This window comes from Lathamus discolor, chromosome 12 (assembly GCF_037157495.1).
Source record: "Lathamus discolor isolate bLatDis1 chromosome 12, bLatDis1.hap1, whole genome shotgun sequence".
Lineage (NCBI taxonomy): Eukaryota > Metazoa > Chordata > Aves > Psittaciformes > Psittacidae > Lathamus > Lathamus discolor.
Genome location: NC_088895.1, coordinates 7,044,929 through 7,062,385, shown reverse-complemented (window position 1 = coordinate 7,062,385; position 17,457 = coordinate 7,044,929). Strand labels below are relative to the sequence as shown.

The 17,457-nt window shown below is 41.9% G+C and overlaps 1 protein-coding gene across 17 annotated transcripts in view; it reads left to right on the top strand.

Moving 5' to 3' along the window:
* The window catches only part of ARVCF (ARVCF delta catenin family member), a 283,342-nt gene that overhangs the window by 122,922 nt on the left and 142,963 nt on the right, over window positions 1-17,457 (top strand). Inside the window, exon 1 of one of the 17 annotated variants that reach the window (XM_065692216.1) lies at window positions 4,867-4,887. The exons of 13 other annotated variants lie outside the window; for them this stretch is intronic. Coding sequence is in view for 1 of the 4 variants with exons in the window: in XM_065692210.1 (XP_065548282.1) it covers window positions 6,228-6,248 (21 nt within the window). In the remaining 3 variants the exon portion in view is untranslated. 3 more of the 17 variants (XM_065692214.1, XM_065692218.1, XM_065692210.1) reach the window with 3 other exon arrangements.

Here is a 17,457-nt window from a genome sequence, read left to right as displayed (position 1 = left end):
AGATTATAATAGTGCAAAGCAATGACCGCGTTTACCCTGAGCATCTCAGAAATATTTTTGCAGTTTCATTTGCCTTGAAAGTCTCAACTTCTTTTGTTTTCTGTGAACTTTTATTGAGCGAGGTTTTGGAAGCAGCTGAAAGGCAAGAAATTTCTTACTTTCTTTGCCAAGATTTTGGAAGAGTAATTTTCCGCAAGTGCTGTCCTTTCTGGCCTGGAGCCATGCCAGCTTTAAATTAAAATTATTTAATTTAATGACAAATTTACAGTTTCATCGTATTTTTTCCATGATTTTACATTGCTTTACTAATAGAACTTTGTTTCCTTCGAGAAGTACGTGTAAGAGAAACATTAGAAATAAACTACTTGCTGTGTATACCTTAAGTAAAGGGGTGTCTGGGTTGTTCTTTGAATGATGTCTCTGAGTGTTGCAAGATCAGTAACTGCAAGTAACAATTAAAACTGTCTGAAAACAGGAGCATTCAAATGCAAACATTAAAGAGTTGTATCAGGTTTAACAGGAGTTTTTAAAGAAGCAGCTTTCTAGTCACATTCACCACATTTGCCTCTTGATAATTAACATGAAAACATCTTGTGTTTTAAAGCTGTGATTTATTTTTCATGTTCTGCTCCTTGTTTATTTATCAGCTCAGATCTCAGCAGATCAGGATTAATTGTACTGGTTTTTTAAGATTTTTAATACTCCTCTATTTGAATTCCCAAGCACACTCCTCGTTCATGTGGGATCTTCAGGAAGAGAGATTTTAAACCTTCACAAAACCTTTTTGCACTGTATCGCTCAATTTTATGAAACAATTTGTTAGTAATACAGGCCTTGATCCGTACGTGTACGCACAAGGCAGACCTTTATCCCTACAAGGCATTGCACAGGAGCCAGTTGATCTTCGTAAGCCTTTACCCTTGCAGATCCACATGTGGCCACAAGAATGTTTTGCAGAAGCTTTAAAACCAGACAGTTTCCTCTTCCCTGAAGCTCTCTGAGCTTTGGATTTGAAGGGTTCAACCTGGCTATTAAACCCAGAAATTTTCAGCTATTCCCTTTCAGCTGTCTCCAGTATCTGTAAGCTCTCATGAAACAATGCTGGAAAAGCCCAAAACGAGTTTTGTATTGTGATGACATTGATAAATGACTGAGCCTTTCACTAGTTTAGGCTGTCTTGTTACTGGTTCAAATTGTCTCTAGCTAGCTTTGTCACAGTGTGGAGTAATTCACTGAAGTCATCAGTGTGGCTGAGAACAGAATGGTCAAAGATGGCCATGGGCAGCCTGAGGCTGAGCTCTAATTAAAGCCTTTGATTTAAATAAATGTTACAATTTACTCTTTATAGATACCTATATTAAAACCAAAAAACCCAGACAGAACCCCAAACTGCTTCCGTTTTTAAGCTACCAAATTACAGGCTGAAGAGAGTATTTTTTTAACTATAGTTGTGGTGACTGGGAAATGCTACAGAATACTGTCAGAGTTCGTTTTAGGGACTTGATCTAAAATGTATCCTTAGCTGCTGGCAGAGTGGCATTTTTAGACTACTGTAGTTAAAGGTTGAAAAGAACTAGAGTCTCCGTGTCTCTAACCCATCTTGATTAGATCTTCTTCCTTTTTGCAGCCTTATTTTAGGTGTATTTCAAATACAGGAAACATGCTCTGGAATAAAATTTCATATACAGGCACCTTAATTCTCTCTTCAGAAGAAAATCCAAAACAGCTTCAGGTTTTGGTTTGAGGAAGATAGTCATTACCATAAGAATGGGTTGATGGTACAGCCAGCCATCAATCCAGTACAGAATGGCAAGCCACATCTTTGCCCTTTGGATGAGAAAATGACATGTTAAGCTGGTATCTTCTGAGCAAGTGATTGTAACGTGCAGCTTGAAATACAGCACAAATGATGTGGAAAATCCCAAAACCACAACAAAATCTAAGAAATGAAAAATGGTTGATGCTGGGTCTTTCTCTCCTGTGTTTGAGTGTCTTTGTTTACTTTCTAATAACTGCAGCATGAAATTAGTCACGGTACCAACCTTAAGTTTGATTTGTTTCCCTTGCTGTTGTCATTCTGTTATAAATGCGATGCTACTTTATTTTCTTAAACTGAAGGAGATTTTTCTGTTTTTATCCCTGTAAAATGTGTTGATTTTTATCTAAATGAAGCTGCTGGGAAGAAACATAGGTCATTCATTCAGCTGCGACCTATATGCAGTGACATGCAGCTTCCTCTGTCCTTTATTTCTAATGTAAGCAGTGCTGTCACCAGATTGTCCTTGTTCTCATCCTGTCATATGACATCTTGGATGAAATGCAGTTGACTGATAATTAGATGTAGCAAGATGGAAGCTGTGTTTGTATATAAATTAAAATCCCCTGAATTTACTGAAATGCCTGAAGGTGTCCCTCTACAGAAAGTGTCTGCTTCCTCTTTGCCATATTGTTCTTCAGCCTTGTGATCCTTTAGACCTCTTCTTTAAGACTGGATTCTTACACAAGGATGACACACAAAATCATCCTCCATTTATACACAACCGCTCCCTGATTGAGGCAGTCTGGCTTCCTCTCCATTTCTAACCTTGCAATATGAAAGCCAAAAGATTGCCTAAACCATGTTGATGCCCTACAGTAGAGTCAACAATCATTTTGGAGCAAGAATGAATGTTTTGAAAGGGCTCATGTAAGTTTTCAGATATATTAAAAATGATGGAAATATTAATTGGAAAATATTTCTAAAAGTATCTTGGTATGTTCTGTTTTCATCTGTCTGTATTAAAGTCATTACAGTAGGGCACACTGACACATCGTGGTGTACTGCTCCCTAGATCTCTCAGTTGTTTATCTGATACATGAAATTCATGGACCGACATCCTTGGTGTGGAAGCACCTATGTGAATACAGGGTGACCCGTGTGGATGCTGAGACCTGCCATGGATGATCCACAGGGCTTTAGCCTGTATGCTTAGCTGGGATTCTTGATTCATCTTGTGGCTTCCTGCTCTGGTGGGTTTATGGAAGTTACATATCGCTGAAGCCATATGTTATGTTTCCAGGCAGAGCTGTAAACCATTCCATTTTTACTGCCTCTGAGAGCAGATCAATCTATAGTGCAGCACTAGTGATGGAGAATTTTTTAAGGGTAATGGGAGAAAATAAAAGAGCTTGGCCCAGATACTGTACTGTTCTGTTCCATCTTCCAGAGAATTAAATCCTTTCCTGTTTACAAATTCTTAATTTCTCAGTAAGAAGAAAGAAGGTTTTCACCCTGCTTTTGCAGCTGGGAAAAGTGTGACAGATTAAGAAATTAAGGTTAATTTAAAAAAAGAGGGGGAGAGAAGGGGAGGCTGTGATACAGTCAGCAGATACTAATGGATAGAGTGTTTGTTGCCAGAATCTGGAAGTTCAGCATAACCTTAGGGATCTAATCCATAACTCTTATTTAGGTAATTAGTTCTTTTACTTCAGCATTGCCAAATCTCAGCATTCAGCATTCTATCAGCTGGTAAAATATTGCAAGTGGCTGAGAAATAAGAGGAGAAATCAGGGGACTTGAGATGTGTTTTTTTAATCTTTGGCTTTGAGTCAAAATATTCTCCAGCCAGCAGGCCCACAAGCATCTATTGTATTTTTGAAAGGAAAATGATGTTTTTAAATAACAACCTGACTCCAGAAGGTGGAACTTCAGAATTCAGCAACGCTGATCTTGCACAAATACCTGTGGGTTTACAACTTGAGAGACTTCCTTATGTATGTAAGAGTTGGCAAGTCCACCCAGGAAAGTTTCAGTTGTGTTGTTTCACATGCAGGAGTAGCTACTTTGGTGCCCTATGGATATAGACTTTATAGTGCCTTTTTCTTTGACAGTGTATAAAGGTCTGGCACACATCCATGTGCATGCCTAAACTGAATGGTACTTTTCTATGCCAGCACGGCCTCAACAAAAGTTGAGCTATTTTAGTTTGTTAGCTGAAGAAAAGCTGGACAAGGAGAAAGGGGGGGAGGCTGCTGTACAAAAGTATGGGAGACTCATACAAAATGTGTTCCTTTTGCTTTGCTCTGCCCTTTAAGTATGTAACAACAGCCACTACCAGTTGCCTCTAAATTATTCCAGTATAGATAAAGCATATATTTTCTCTCCAGTGAAACAACTAACTTTGCTTCAGCTAAACCTTGTGTAGCATCTACCATTGCCTTTGTCAACTTTTATAGCATTTATTTTTAAACTAATTAGGATCAGAGTTGGGTAACACAGTTCTGCCCTGTTCTCTGCCCCTAAAATACAAAGGCTTAGCTGTGATACTGAGGTGAGATGCTGGAATTGGCAGTAGGAAGACTGAAACTAGAATTAAATAGGTCTGAAACATTCCTTCTGGTCTTTAATGTTAGTATAGGAGATGGGACCTTTTCATGTTGATCTTGTAGGACTGATACTAATTACCATGTTAATCACTTTGACACTGGAAGCATGTTTTAGAATTTTCAGGGAACCTGCAGCTGAGATGAAAAGACACTTTTGTGCAAAGGCACCTATTCTGATAATTAAAGAAGATTAGATGGTGATGCACCTTCCTTGCTGCTTTCTAGCTGATCACCCTGTCTCTGACTATCCCTGTTTTTCAGGGGTAGCCTCTAATTTGATGGCAGTAGCTTTCACTCCCTGATTACCATTGTTCAGCCACCAGCTGTTACAGCGGTGGATTTATTTATTGCTTTGGTTTGCTGCAGGAACCTAGTACAGAAGAGTAAAAACAACCATTCCCCCTCGGCTGGTGACTGCAAGCAGTGCTGGTTATTAGCACTGGGGGGAGGATGCAGCTGGCTGCCTCTCAGACCTGGGTAACTGCTTCCATCTGACGGGCAAGGCTGTAGTTCCAATGCTGGGTAAGCATCTCTTCCTGCCCCATGGTGGGTCCAGGGCGAAGAGTCTTGAGATTTAGTTAAGCTTGGTTTACACCTGCCTGCTTCAGTTTCTTTCTTCATAGATTGGATGTCTTAATATATTTATTAATTACATACATAATGTATTAATTACATACATACATTTCTGCAGTTTCTTGGGAAGGGCAGGAAGAAGGGTCAAATCCTCGAATAAGAACAGTGGGAGGCTCTCCTTCCCAGGGGTTACACAGAGGTTTGCAGCCTGGCTCCCCGTTCAAAGACTGAACAGGAAACCTGGGCACTTCCACTTTACTGGCAATAAATGGATGTGAAAACCATGCTGTATCATGCTGTGAAGTCCTAGGTTCTGCTGCACACGGTGGAAGCAAGGTGTAGCACATCTGGCATTCATTCTGGTAATGAGTAATTTATCAAGACAATCTTTTAATGAATGTGAGGCAGGTTTGTGGGCAGGTGAATGGCTTTAAAAAATGAGGTCAGGTGCACTTTGGGCCGTAAGCTTGACTGCCTCTGTGTAAGATAGAAAAGGGAGGAGGCTGTGATGGAAGATGGTCTTTCTCTGTCTGGTGCTGGTGTGTTAGGGATGGCATTGATCTCGAAGTGAAGTACAAAAAGTAAGCGAGAGAGAGGCGCCCAGTCCTGCTCGATCTCCGTGTCGCTGCCGAGGCAGCCGCGCTCCCAGCGCGGGCGGTACCTGAAGCGCTTTCTGCCTCCGTGGCAGTCGCAGGTTAGCGTGTGGAGAGAGGCTGGCAGCAGTCACGTTCTCCCTCTTTGTCTCCGGGATCCAGCGGGGCGGGCTGGGAAGCGCGGGCACCCCCGGGCGCGGGGCCGGCACGGGTAGAGGGTTCCTGGCCGTAGCACTCCACTTGGGGTCCGGCTCCGTGCCCGGCTCCGTCCGCTGCCCTCCGACGGGAAGCGGAGCCCGCCGGGGCTCCCGGGGCGCCGGGCGTGGCCGCGGCCCAGCCCGCTGCGGCTGCCTGTCAGTTCCGCCCCCCGGGCCGGAGCCGCCCGGCGCCGGGGCAGTGCGGGGGGAGCCGGTGCAAAGGGACGCGGCCTCGCGGGAGCCGCCGCCGGTGGTGGCTCTGCTGCTCTCGGAGCGGCGTCGGCTGGTTGGGCTGTGCTCCCTGGATGGGCTCTGTCCGTGGGGAGGCAGCTGAGGGGCTCTCAGGCGGCGGGGCTGCTGGCCGGGGTACAAAAGGAGCGAGCTTCGCGGAGGAAGGAGGCTCTGGGGGCTGCCGGAGCAGAAGGCTGGGTCCGCGCAGGTTGCGCAGGAAGCTGGAGGTGCTCGCTGCTAGGGACTGTAGGACTGGCACCTTGCATAGATGCCTGCGGAACTCACACAGGTTAGTGCTGAACTTGGGTCCTTCCCTTCGGCTCCGGCGGTCGTGCGCGTCCGCGTGTACCGTGGTCCCGGCGGTGCGGGTAGGAGAAGGCTGTCAGGGGCTAGAAGGGTTTATTTACTTGTGTGTTGGGGTTGTAGCTGGGAGCTAAGAGCAAAAGCTGAGCTGCTCTTCCTAACAGAGCATTCGAGAGAGCTTTTGCTTTTGTCCCCGTTGTGCTAACTGGTGAAACACCAAAAAAAAGCAAGCCGTTGTTTTTCTTTGACCTTCTCATCCTGCTCAGTGAATCTGGGGAGCTCTCTGACATGAACAGCTAGAAATAGTGCTTTTAGAAAACAAAAGCTTTGCTATTGTGCTTGTGTTAAATGTTTGCCTTTCCCATACGGTGTTCCCTTGCTTTCTCTTTGATTTCATTGTTGAACATACCAGAGAAATAACTTTAGCTTTCCACTGTAAATGTTATCTTAAGCAAAGATCTGTGATCTTAGTAATTATAATGGACCTGAAGCTTTTGTGCAAAAAAAAATCAAAGATTACTCTTTACCTTGGAGTGTCATTGGGCATTACAGAGTAAAGCTTTTGCTGACTTGATTTAAACAAACAGAAATCATTTAGACTCCTGTAATTTATAGGTGCGTACCTTGTTAACCTCTTCCATCTGCCTTGGAAGCCTCAGGAAACCCTATAAATTCAGGTGGTGGCAGGGTAGAGCTGCCTCTCAAACTGAGATGGGATGTTACCTTTTCTTAACACTTCTTTTTCTTTTCTACCTTTTAAATTTAAACCAGAACATTTTAGAATAAGCAAATACAATGATAATCCAGCACTGATAATCCACCTATGAATTTGCACGGTTCAGTGCACTGGAATTATTAGAGATGCTTCAGTTTGGTTTCGTCGTGCTGTGTTCCACTTGTCCATCTTGGTAACAGAAGCCTGAATCATGTCTTGATGCAAATAGGATGTTGGTTCCTTTAAGGGGCAAGTAGCCTTTTCAGCTGGGCCCTGAAGTGAGCTTGTCTTTGTCTGTGGGCAGGCCCTGTGCTCTCTGCCCTGCCTGCAGGAGGTGACCTGGTGTTGTGTCATGCTACCTGTGGGCTTTTTAGGGAGGGAGGATTGCATTTGTGTCTGTGGTCGTGTTCGTACCATCTGACCCAAAGTTACTGTACCTGTTGATTTTTAGGTCAATACAGTTAGCAGCTTCTTGGGATTTTGTTTTTTGGGATCTGGGTTTTTGGTTGGGTTTTTTTTCTTTCTCAAAGCATGAAGAAAAAACCTGGAGGTAAGACTCAGGATGGTACCTGTAAAAAGGAGGTGTATAATGTCTTTTGATCTGTGCAGTAGAACAGTATTCTTGTCTTCTAGGTTTTTGATTTTGATAGGAGGAAAAGCTAGAGTGAGAGTGGAAGATTGTAGTTAATCACTTCAGGTCATGCATTTCAGTCTTGAATTATTCTTCCATATGAGAACAACAACAAAAAACCCCAAACGTCATGGCTTTAATTTTCATGCTGCCTGTCATAGTTGAGGATCAGACAGATATTTTCTCTTTTCTGATGGAGCAAGGATTCTTGATTCATTCCGGGGCCTTTTTGCAAGTCTGATACCACAGCAGAGTATTAGAGAATGCTTTGCTTAATGAAAGGCAGTAGTTTTAAACCACGAGTTGTCAGAGAAATTTATAGTGCAGTTACAGAGCCTCTAGAAAGTAATCTTTTAGCCTTAATGATCACAATTAAGTAAAACCAAGCCAAATGGATGAATGACGTGGAGGTGAATAGCAAGTCTATACGATTAATACAGAAAATAATGGGAGAGATACTAGAATGGACTTCTGCCACCTGAACTAAAGACCTCGTGTGTTTAGATAAAGACAGATACGACATTGTATCTAATTAAAAAGAACCAAGGGTAACTTCTAACTAAGCTTTTGGCTTCTACTGGGAATAGCCGTGCTTCCTGAAGTTCTGGGCCACGAAAGCAGCATTGTAGCTGGGAAGTAGGTGCAATGTACTCCAGAAGAAAGCCTGAAAACCTGTTCTTGGGGCCATGAGGGTGCAGGGCAGGTGGCACCTTCTTGGCGTTCTCCCCTGGCCATTCCTGTTCCTCCTGATGAGAAATGAAGGCTGGTGAAGTTTGTGCTGCATATCGGCAGTCTGATGTTCTGCAGTGGCCTAAAAGTAAGTACTAAGTATAGAGTTGTGAAATTCAGAAGGATCTTGAAGTCTGGAACTGTTAAAATATGTTTGGTCACTGTATGACATAGAGCTTTGATCTGGCTTGCCTCAGGGCCGTGAAGTTCTAAAGGAGAAAGGAGTTACTTAAAGTGACTTTAGCCAAAATCTCTTCAAATCTGTGTAATTCCTGCTTCAGAAAATACTTTGCTAACATTCCTAATTCCTACTAATGCTAACATTCCTTAGGCACCAACCTAAGTAAGGCTGCCCTTCAGTACTTGGTCCCTGAAGCGTTTTGCTAGAGATGCAATTGTGAGAGAGTATGAAGTCTTAGATCTGGCAGGATGAAAAAGTGGTTCATGCATTGCTGACATATTTGATATGGGTCTGTACTAGTGATGGAAGTCTCATGGAAGGAATGTTAATGGAGTGCAGCATGTAAAAGTATCATCATTTTCCAAGCAGTTGTGCAAGTTGTACTAGAAAGAACAAGTAAGAAGGGAGCTTTACCTTTGACATGGATCTATATATGGATTCACCCACGGTTTCTCACTTATAATAGGCCTGAAACAGAGGTTGGGGGTACTCTGCTACTTTGGAGTCAAGAGGTGCAGCAGTCTACAGTGTTGACGCCTCCCTGCTCCTTGAAGTAAACCCTTTGCCAGCAGTTGTGATCTCTGTAGAAGAGCTGGGCAAAGGGAATGTGTTTTGGGACTCAGTTGCTGAGATGTTAAACTATTTACTGGAGCAGCTGAGTGGAGGCACGCATTCCCTTCTCTAGCTCTTCCACAGAGGCAGCAATTCCCTGCAGGAAGGTGGAGATGGTAACTCTTCAGACAATTCATACTCATACTCAGGTGTGGGGATGATACCTCTTAATAGAGGGGCTTGCGCAGTGTGACTATGACTAGGATGCTCTAGAGCTGCAGCAGGATATGTCATGTAGGGTGTGAGAATGGAAGTTTCTGAAAATGCAGTTGCAAGAACTGTGCTCTTTTAAGAGTGCTGTTGGAGGTGTTGGGATTCGAGGGTGTACAATGTCCAGTTTGAATGCCTGCCTGTGTGTATACAGCTTTGTAACAGCAACAGACATACCAAGCAAAGCATTCCAGTGATTCTGCTTCCCGAGGCTCTGTTGCTTAACCACCTGTCCCAAGGGTCGTGAGGTGAGCTGGTCTACAGGCAAAACCAGGCTGGCTGCATTTTGTGCTTATGTTACACTGCAGTTGCTAAAAATAAAAGTGGGATTAAGCCCCCCCATGTATGTACATGCAGTGCCTTTCATAATGTAGAAATGCTTATCATAAAAGATAAAATGGGGGGAAAAAAACCCTCAACATTTAATCAGTCGCATTTGAAACTGCGCTGACTGGACATTCCTAATAAAGTTGTTTGCAGACATTTGGTCTCGCTCTAATTCATTCCTACCATTAAATTAAGGTTTTGATACTGACTTCAGTAGGGGTAGGGTCAGGGCCACTGCAGGAAAGTATTTGTGTGTCTGGTTTTGCGTGTTAAAGCATTTCTCTGAATTATGAGGATTTTAGCATGTTCTCAGTGTGTCTTTACCTGCTCCTGTATCTGCTTCTCAGTTTCTCAAAGTTAATTTCCTCTGTGATTGCAGACTGTACAACTGTATGCTGCAGGGAAACTTGTGAGAAGCTCCTGTTTCATTTGAAGTATGCCATCAAGGTATAGGGAGCATACCGTATTATATTTCACTTACTGCTTCTTCTCACCCCAAAACTCCTGAAATGCCTACACTAATTTAAGGAGGTGTTACTCCCTTCCCTCACCTCCCAAGATACCACTCTGAGACACAGAATTAATACTTCTATGATAATACGGATTTAATTAAGGAAAATAAAGCTTCAGATTCCACCACTGCTTGTTTTCCGTTCTGGAAATATTTGTGGTTATGGCTGCGTGAGGTGGGAGCCGCAGCTTCGCGGGGTTAGGGACATCCATCCCATCCTTTGCTGCTGCTGGCTTTTGGTTTCACAATTCATGCAACAGGCTGCCCTCTCCATTGTGTCAACGCACGTTTTTGGGACTATTCTGTGGTCAAGGCCACTGAATTGATCCAGCTTAAAGAGGAATGGCATCTTGAACCAGTCTGTTTAAGGCCCTTGGAAGAGCTGTAACTTCCTCCTGGGGATGAAACTGGGAGGAGAACTAGGCTAGTGGGAGAAGGAAAAGGGCAAGGAATGAACAGAAGCATGTGTGTAGGATCTCATGTAACTGCTCTTGCTGGTGAAACAAAACAGTGCAGGGGTTTCCTATCTCAAATGACTTAGCTTGAGAGCTTTGCATACATTAGTTCAGTCAGATCTTCCTGAGGACAGAGCAGAGCATTACAGAGACCCCATTCTTCATGTTTTAGAGGACGCTGCTGAAACAACAGTAGTTTTCAATGTGACTGATGTTGTCCAGCAAAGCTCAGCTGGGTCCAACAATAACTTTGTGGAGAAATGGCAGGAAAAAGTGAAGGATGCGTATGTGGATTGGTGGTGGATGAGAACCTCCTTTTGTTTAACTCTGTCTTCCAAGAAGTTTCTGTTAATGGGAATCTTCCTTTCATAAAGGTGATTTACTGCTCACCTCCGTTTTTTTCATAATATTGCACAGAGCTGTTTGTGCTGCAGGAGGTAAGAGAAAGGAATTCATATTGCAGTAGCTTTACTAGTTGTGAGGCAAGGATAGCAGAGGTGATGCTTAGTTTATGTTTAAAGGTTTTGCTTCTAGTGAGAAATGGAACATAAGATTTTTCTAGTAGATTTCCTGTGGGTTTTTTTCTCCCTTTAAGGATGTGGGGGACCTGATGGTTCCTCCGTGTGTTCTAACCATGGAATAAATAGTAAGAGGAGGGGTTTAAGGGTGAAAGGAGCTCCTGAAATAAATGTTGAGAGTAGAGGGAGCGTATTTCAAATTCTTGGGTAAAAGGAAAACTGAAACTCAGACTTTGGTAGTTTTAGATTTCACAGTGTCCTTTGCGTCTCATGGATCTCATTAGGTTGCGGCCAGGCTTTGGGATTTTTTTGTTCATTTGTCTGCATGCCTAAGCAGTGAACAACTGTAACTGTACCTGAGGGAAGCTTGATGAGCACACAGAGGCTAAAATCTTCACTTTCTCTGGGGAGTCGTAATCTTTTGTATCTACAAATGGGCAGGCAAGACGATTTCTCTCTTATTAAGGGGTTGTGAATCCATGGACTCGGTGCTCCCTGTGTACTGCAGTAATGTGAAAATTCATTAATTTCAGTGTTGTTCTCTGCCTCTTTGATGAGTCAAGCCCACACCTGCTTACAGCAGGAAATTGAAATGCCTGAGTTTTCCCTTTTGGCTCATCCCACACATCTATCCTTAGCATCACAACACTTCTCTTTGGCATTCAAAAAATAAAGTGAAAACTAAGTCAACCTGGAGACATTTTGAGCTTTGGAGTTACTGCCTCCGCAAGCTAAATCACTTGGCACAGCTCTGAACTTTTATTTTTAGTGAAACTTTCACAGCCAGACTATTGTAATGTTCGGAGAAAGAGATGTTCCTGAAAGCCTGAAATGAAACCAGAATGAGAGGGCTTATTTTTACACTCTAGAGAATGTATTTTGGTGTGTGTTTGTACATACGTGTATTTTGAGAAACAGAAGAGAAGAGATTTAATGATTTAATTTAAGTAACATTACTCTGGATGTGTGTAGTGTAACACTGATCAGAATCATCCGGAATGTTCAGAAGACTTTTCAATTTGCAAACCTATAATTCATTAAAGGGCTGGTAAAAGATAAGCAGCATGAATTGTTTAGAGCTGGAAGCGCCCTGACATATGGATGGTTCCTGTGTGTGTGATCAGGATTATTCTGTTGTTTGAATTGTAAACTTTTCCCAATTCCTGTAGCAAGTTTTGCATCTGAAGCTATTTGCATCCCTCTGTTTTGATGATACGATTCAGTGTTACAGGAATAAATGCCCTTTTGGCTTCCAGGCATGGCAGCTTGTGGGCCTTGCTGGCTGGTCTTGTGATGCATTTAGCAAATTCATAAACCAGTGTTTATACCAGCATGCTATGCAGAGATGAGAGCTTTCCACATTTGAATGAGATGGGGTTACTTGATTAAGGAGTTTAATACAGGCTATTGAAAGTATGTTAAATTCCAAGTAGCTGTGGAGAAAGGTTTGGCAAGGAAGCCAGTATATAAGACTAAATCTTGTACTTCGCACAGTACTGTGTTATAACAATGCAAAACAAATGATATTGTTTGAATGAAAAAGATGACTTATTTATGGAAGAAATATGCAGGTAACTGGGTTTCTTCATCAACACCTTTCTGAATCTTGTTAATCACTGGTAAACCAGACCCTAATTCTTTAAATTAGAATGGTGGAGAGAAGCTCTTTCATGGCACCAGTGTCTCAGGGTGCCATAAATTCTGTAGAGCAGCTGCTCTGGTTCTGCATCAGATCATGCTGATGTTCTCCCAAGTACATCGTTTAATCCCAGTCACCTTCCTGACATCTGTTAGTGGTTTATTCTTAAACCTTCCTTCTAATGGTAGCAATGGTGACCAGAATAATTGCCTGTTGTTCATACACATTAAATTAGGAGGAATGTTTTACCATTTTAACTTAATCCAACAGATGTTTTATGGTCCTGGCCTCAATTACATTGATTATCAGCTCATTTGTAAAACCAGCAATATGTTTTGGGAGACCAGTGTTGCCCAGCTGGGCTCTCTTGGTGATCTCTGCCATTTTAAGTCTCTGATGAATCCTAGATACAGTTTTTCACAAGCTTAAGAGAGCAGTTCCTTATAGATAATTTTTCACCATGCTCTAATGAGAGAACAGTTATAAATAGTCTTTTCTTGGGTTGTAAAAGATTTCAAGTTAAATGCCAGATGCCGTGAATGCAAAGAGTGACTCTGTAAATTGTAGATTTTATTTATAAACTACGTGTTGATGCTGCTTACTATTGTAAAACTCTCACTGCTTTCGCAGTATCTGCCTGTGAATTGCTGGCAGGCTTTCTTTAAGAGTAACTAATGATATTAAGAGTTGCCTTTAATGAAAAGGGAATGATTATTTCTGTGCTGGTACCTTTGAAAGCAGTGTGGTTTCATTACTTCCCCTAAATGCCACTTGGCTTGTATATTATGCCTTAGTTGTTTTCTCTTGACTTGGTATTTTTGGTGTACCACAAAAGAAATTCTTTACTGTCTAGTTGCTTTTTCCTTTTTTTGCTACAAGATCTTACAAATACAGTCATATCTCAGTATTTTGAGAAGTGGTCTTCATATCATACGAGAGTTATGGGATTCACTCTTCACGGAAGAGGTGGTTGGTTTTCATGGGTGAGGTGTTTCCTTCTGATTGTTCTCAGTTGTTGCTCATTTGGGTAAAGACAGTGAGCAGGTGATAAACCTCTCCTAAAGCAACACCTGAGTACCCTGCCCTGACCTACCTGAGACTGTAACCTTACTGCAGCATCAAAAAAGAATTCGACATGCATAATGCCTTAGTTTACATGTGCAGTGAAACCTATATAGCTGTGATAATGGCTTCAAAGCACTTTGCATAGTTTATGTGCTCTTATTTATCAGCTGTTACAGGTGAACCCTATCTGGTTTGCAAATAGGAGGTGAGAAGAAGTCCTGTTTTCCTCACCAAAACAGGAGGCAGCAAGCCGTGAGGATGGGAGTGGATGCCAGCTAAGGCTGGTGGTTGGGTGAGGTTAAGCACACAGTTTTCTGGATGAAATTTCAGCGATCGGTTCTGTGTCAGTCCTGTCCTTGCCTTCTAGCAATGGCAGGCAAGTTAGTGTTTAATAAAATACGTGCAAACTTTGTTAATTCTGCTAGTTATGGCACTAATTCACTTCTGCAGAGTGAGTGTGTCCTAGCAAGAAGAGCTTTGGAACCCACCTCCCATTTTTATCCCCTCCCTCCCACCCCCCATGCTTTTTAATAAGCTTATTGTTCTTTCTGGTTCTGCATTCTCTTCTTCACCCAAAAGGAACAGACTGTGGTATGTTGCCAAGATTTTTAAAAACTTGTATTTCTCACATTAGCATATATAAATGTGAGTACATGTGCACTAGATGAGGAACGTTTCACATTTGTCCTTAGCAATTTCATCTTGTCCGGGTTGTTCGTTCCTTTCTTGCCATGACATGATGTTTTATTACCTGAGGTTAGAATTCATCTTGCTCACGGCGACACATTTATCTTGTATTTTATGATCCGATCTTATCACATCCCATTTCTTTTCCCTTTCCTATTCAGCTTTTCATCTGTCAGTGACAGTCATGACACCAGCTAATGGCACAGTAATACCAGGGCTATGTATTAGTGCATACTGTTGGCAATTTTTAAGGTTAATACTTCGCTTCTAAGGTAAAATATTCTTTTCAGCAGGTTATTTCTGGAGGGAAGAGCCATTTGTAATTACATCAAAAACAGCAGCCATCAGTCATTTTAGATGTAGGAGATAGCAAAAAAGGCTTCCTTGGATAACATGCAGCAAATATGAAGCAAACAGAAGGTGACACTACACCCTTCTCTCTTGACTGCAGCACTACAAGGAGGTACAAAGAAGTGCTAATTCATTATCTGTGTAATAGTGACAGAGAGCCCTTTGTATTTGCAGTTATAGCTTCTCTGTTTTAACATGCAGACCCAAGTATTTTCCATCAACTCTATGAGAATGTGAAGTCCAGAATTCTTCAGTTCAATTGATGAAAGTGTTATGGCCCTTTTTAGTATATTGGGGTTAAAGATGTATTCTTCACTACCATTTCTTCAGGGGCCAAATCTTTAAAGAGAAGACTGTTTCCTGTATGGGCAACCAGAAATGAGGGCAAACTTGACCTTTCAAGCTGGCATACACCAAGTCGAGCTATGATTAGAGATCAATTAGAGAGTGCTGCGTCAGTCCACTGAACAACTCTGAAAATCTGGTTTCAGTGTGTAAATAGGAATGGAAACATCTGCCTGCAAGTTGCTTTACGTTGAGTGTGACACACTGTTAATCCAGTAAGTTTTTCTGCTTCTTGGATTTTGAGACTCCAATCAAAACCATCTTTGTGTTTCATTTACATGGGATCGGTTTATTTTTATTTCTCTTTCTTTCACAAAGCTGACACTAAAATTTCAGCCTAACCGTGCCAATGCAAACTTTTCAATACTCAAATAAAATGCAATTTTCTTCCTTTGCTGCCTCTACCAAGAGGCATAGCAAATGCCATGTTACATCCCAAGCTTGGCTGGATTCCAGAGACTTCCAGAAAAAGCGATACTGGTAACATCAGCATCTGCACTGTGCATCAAGACAGTGAAGGAAGAGTTGTGTCCACAGCAGCTGAAATGCTGTGTATGCTTGTATAAATATACTGCAAATATGTGGGTGTGCTTCATGAATTGTTGCCCTTTAAATTTTCTTGTTCCAGGAAACTTGGCCCAAGGTACATTGTGTGGATACTGTTTTGGCAACTGGAGTCACAAAAATATTTACAAAGTCTGTTGGGTTCATCCCACATGCTCTTATCCCTCCTTCCTGCATTTAAAATTCCCTTAAGTGTGGTGTTCTATTCTTCTAAGAAATCCACAGTTTTCTTTTAAAGGGACAGGGAGAGTTAGCTTTCTCCTGGCTGTAAATTCTAGTTAAATGCATTTAAAGATGTCTTTAGAGTTTAAGGTAACGATGGAAACACACCACTTAAACTATGTTGGTTCTTAATGTTTCTTGTGGACTACAAGGAGTACATTTTTGGGTGGCTACAAAAAGGGAAAAGGTACTTTTAAGGTACTCTTAAAATTCAGTTCCATGCTTTCCTGAGGAGAAGTGTCAAGATGGCCTTGTTGGGCACTTCACACAGTATACCCCAAGTGGCAATTCCGTTTTGTGGTTCTGCTGTGTTGTATTTTCCGTAAGGTGGTGAGGATGCATTATGGAATGTATCATCTCCTGGTTTCATCCAGAATGGATGCAGGCTGTGAACTTTGCTGTGTTCGTTTACATGTCTCATTAATTCTGGTAGTACTGTCATAGTCTGTACTTCGGGCTTTAGGCAGGTAAGGGGTCTCTCTGAAATGTCTTTGGATTTAGTTGGGAAATGTGAAGGAAAGGGAAGACTGTCGTAAGCTGATCAATTGTATTGGAAATGAAAGAGTTAAGAATGGGAATCTGCGCAGCTGAAATCTCCATTTGAACTTGTGGTCTCTTGAGAGAAAATGCCATTCAGCACTGTTGCACAGAGTTATTTCTTTCTTAATTTTAATTGACATGTCCCAGAATGCAACCTTCCCTTAAGGATCCGTGCAGTGCGGAGACGTTTGTGAGTCAGTGTGTCTCCATGTAGGCGATTTCTGTGTTTTAAATTGAGGTCATCATTAATTTCCCTTTTGATACCAGCATCCTTTCTGTCTTACTCACTCACTGGGTTTATGAAATTTGAATGAATCTTTCCCTAAAGGAGATGTTGCTCACCTCCTGGGATTTCACCGCAATGACGTGGAACACTTCCATGGAAGTGTTAACCCCTTGCCTTGGTGATGGGGGTGTTTCATCTTTATTGGGAGTTGGAAGGACCTCAAGGAAAAAGTTTTTCTGGTGCAACATTAACTATTCATTCTTCTACTGGGTTTATTTCTGATTAGTTGTTTATAAACCCAGTAGTAGCATCAGAATTGCGCATCTCCATCCTGTGAGATATCTTGAGAAAGATCTGCCTAATATATTTTTTTAATATTTTCTATCTCACTACTGATTGCATTTTCCAACTAAACTGTATAACTGCCTACTTTGGGGATTATCCCAGAACTTCATTAACTTTCTCACAGCTTCTGTCTCTGTTTTGTATCGTATGCTCCAGTTCAAAGAAACACTTTGCAAATGGCACAAAGCCTAACTCCATCCAATAGTCACAAATGTGGTAAAAAACTTGTGGTTTAGCATATCAGCTTGGTTTTAATCTGTACATGAGTAGATGGGGACAACTGCAGGCATATCTGGAACATTGAAAGTTTCATTGCAGTACA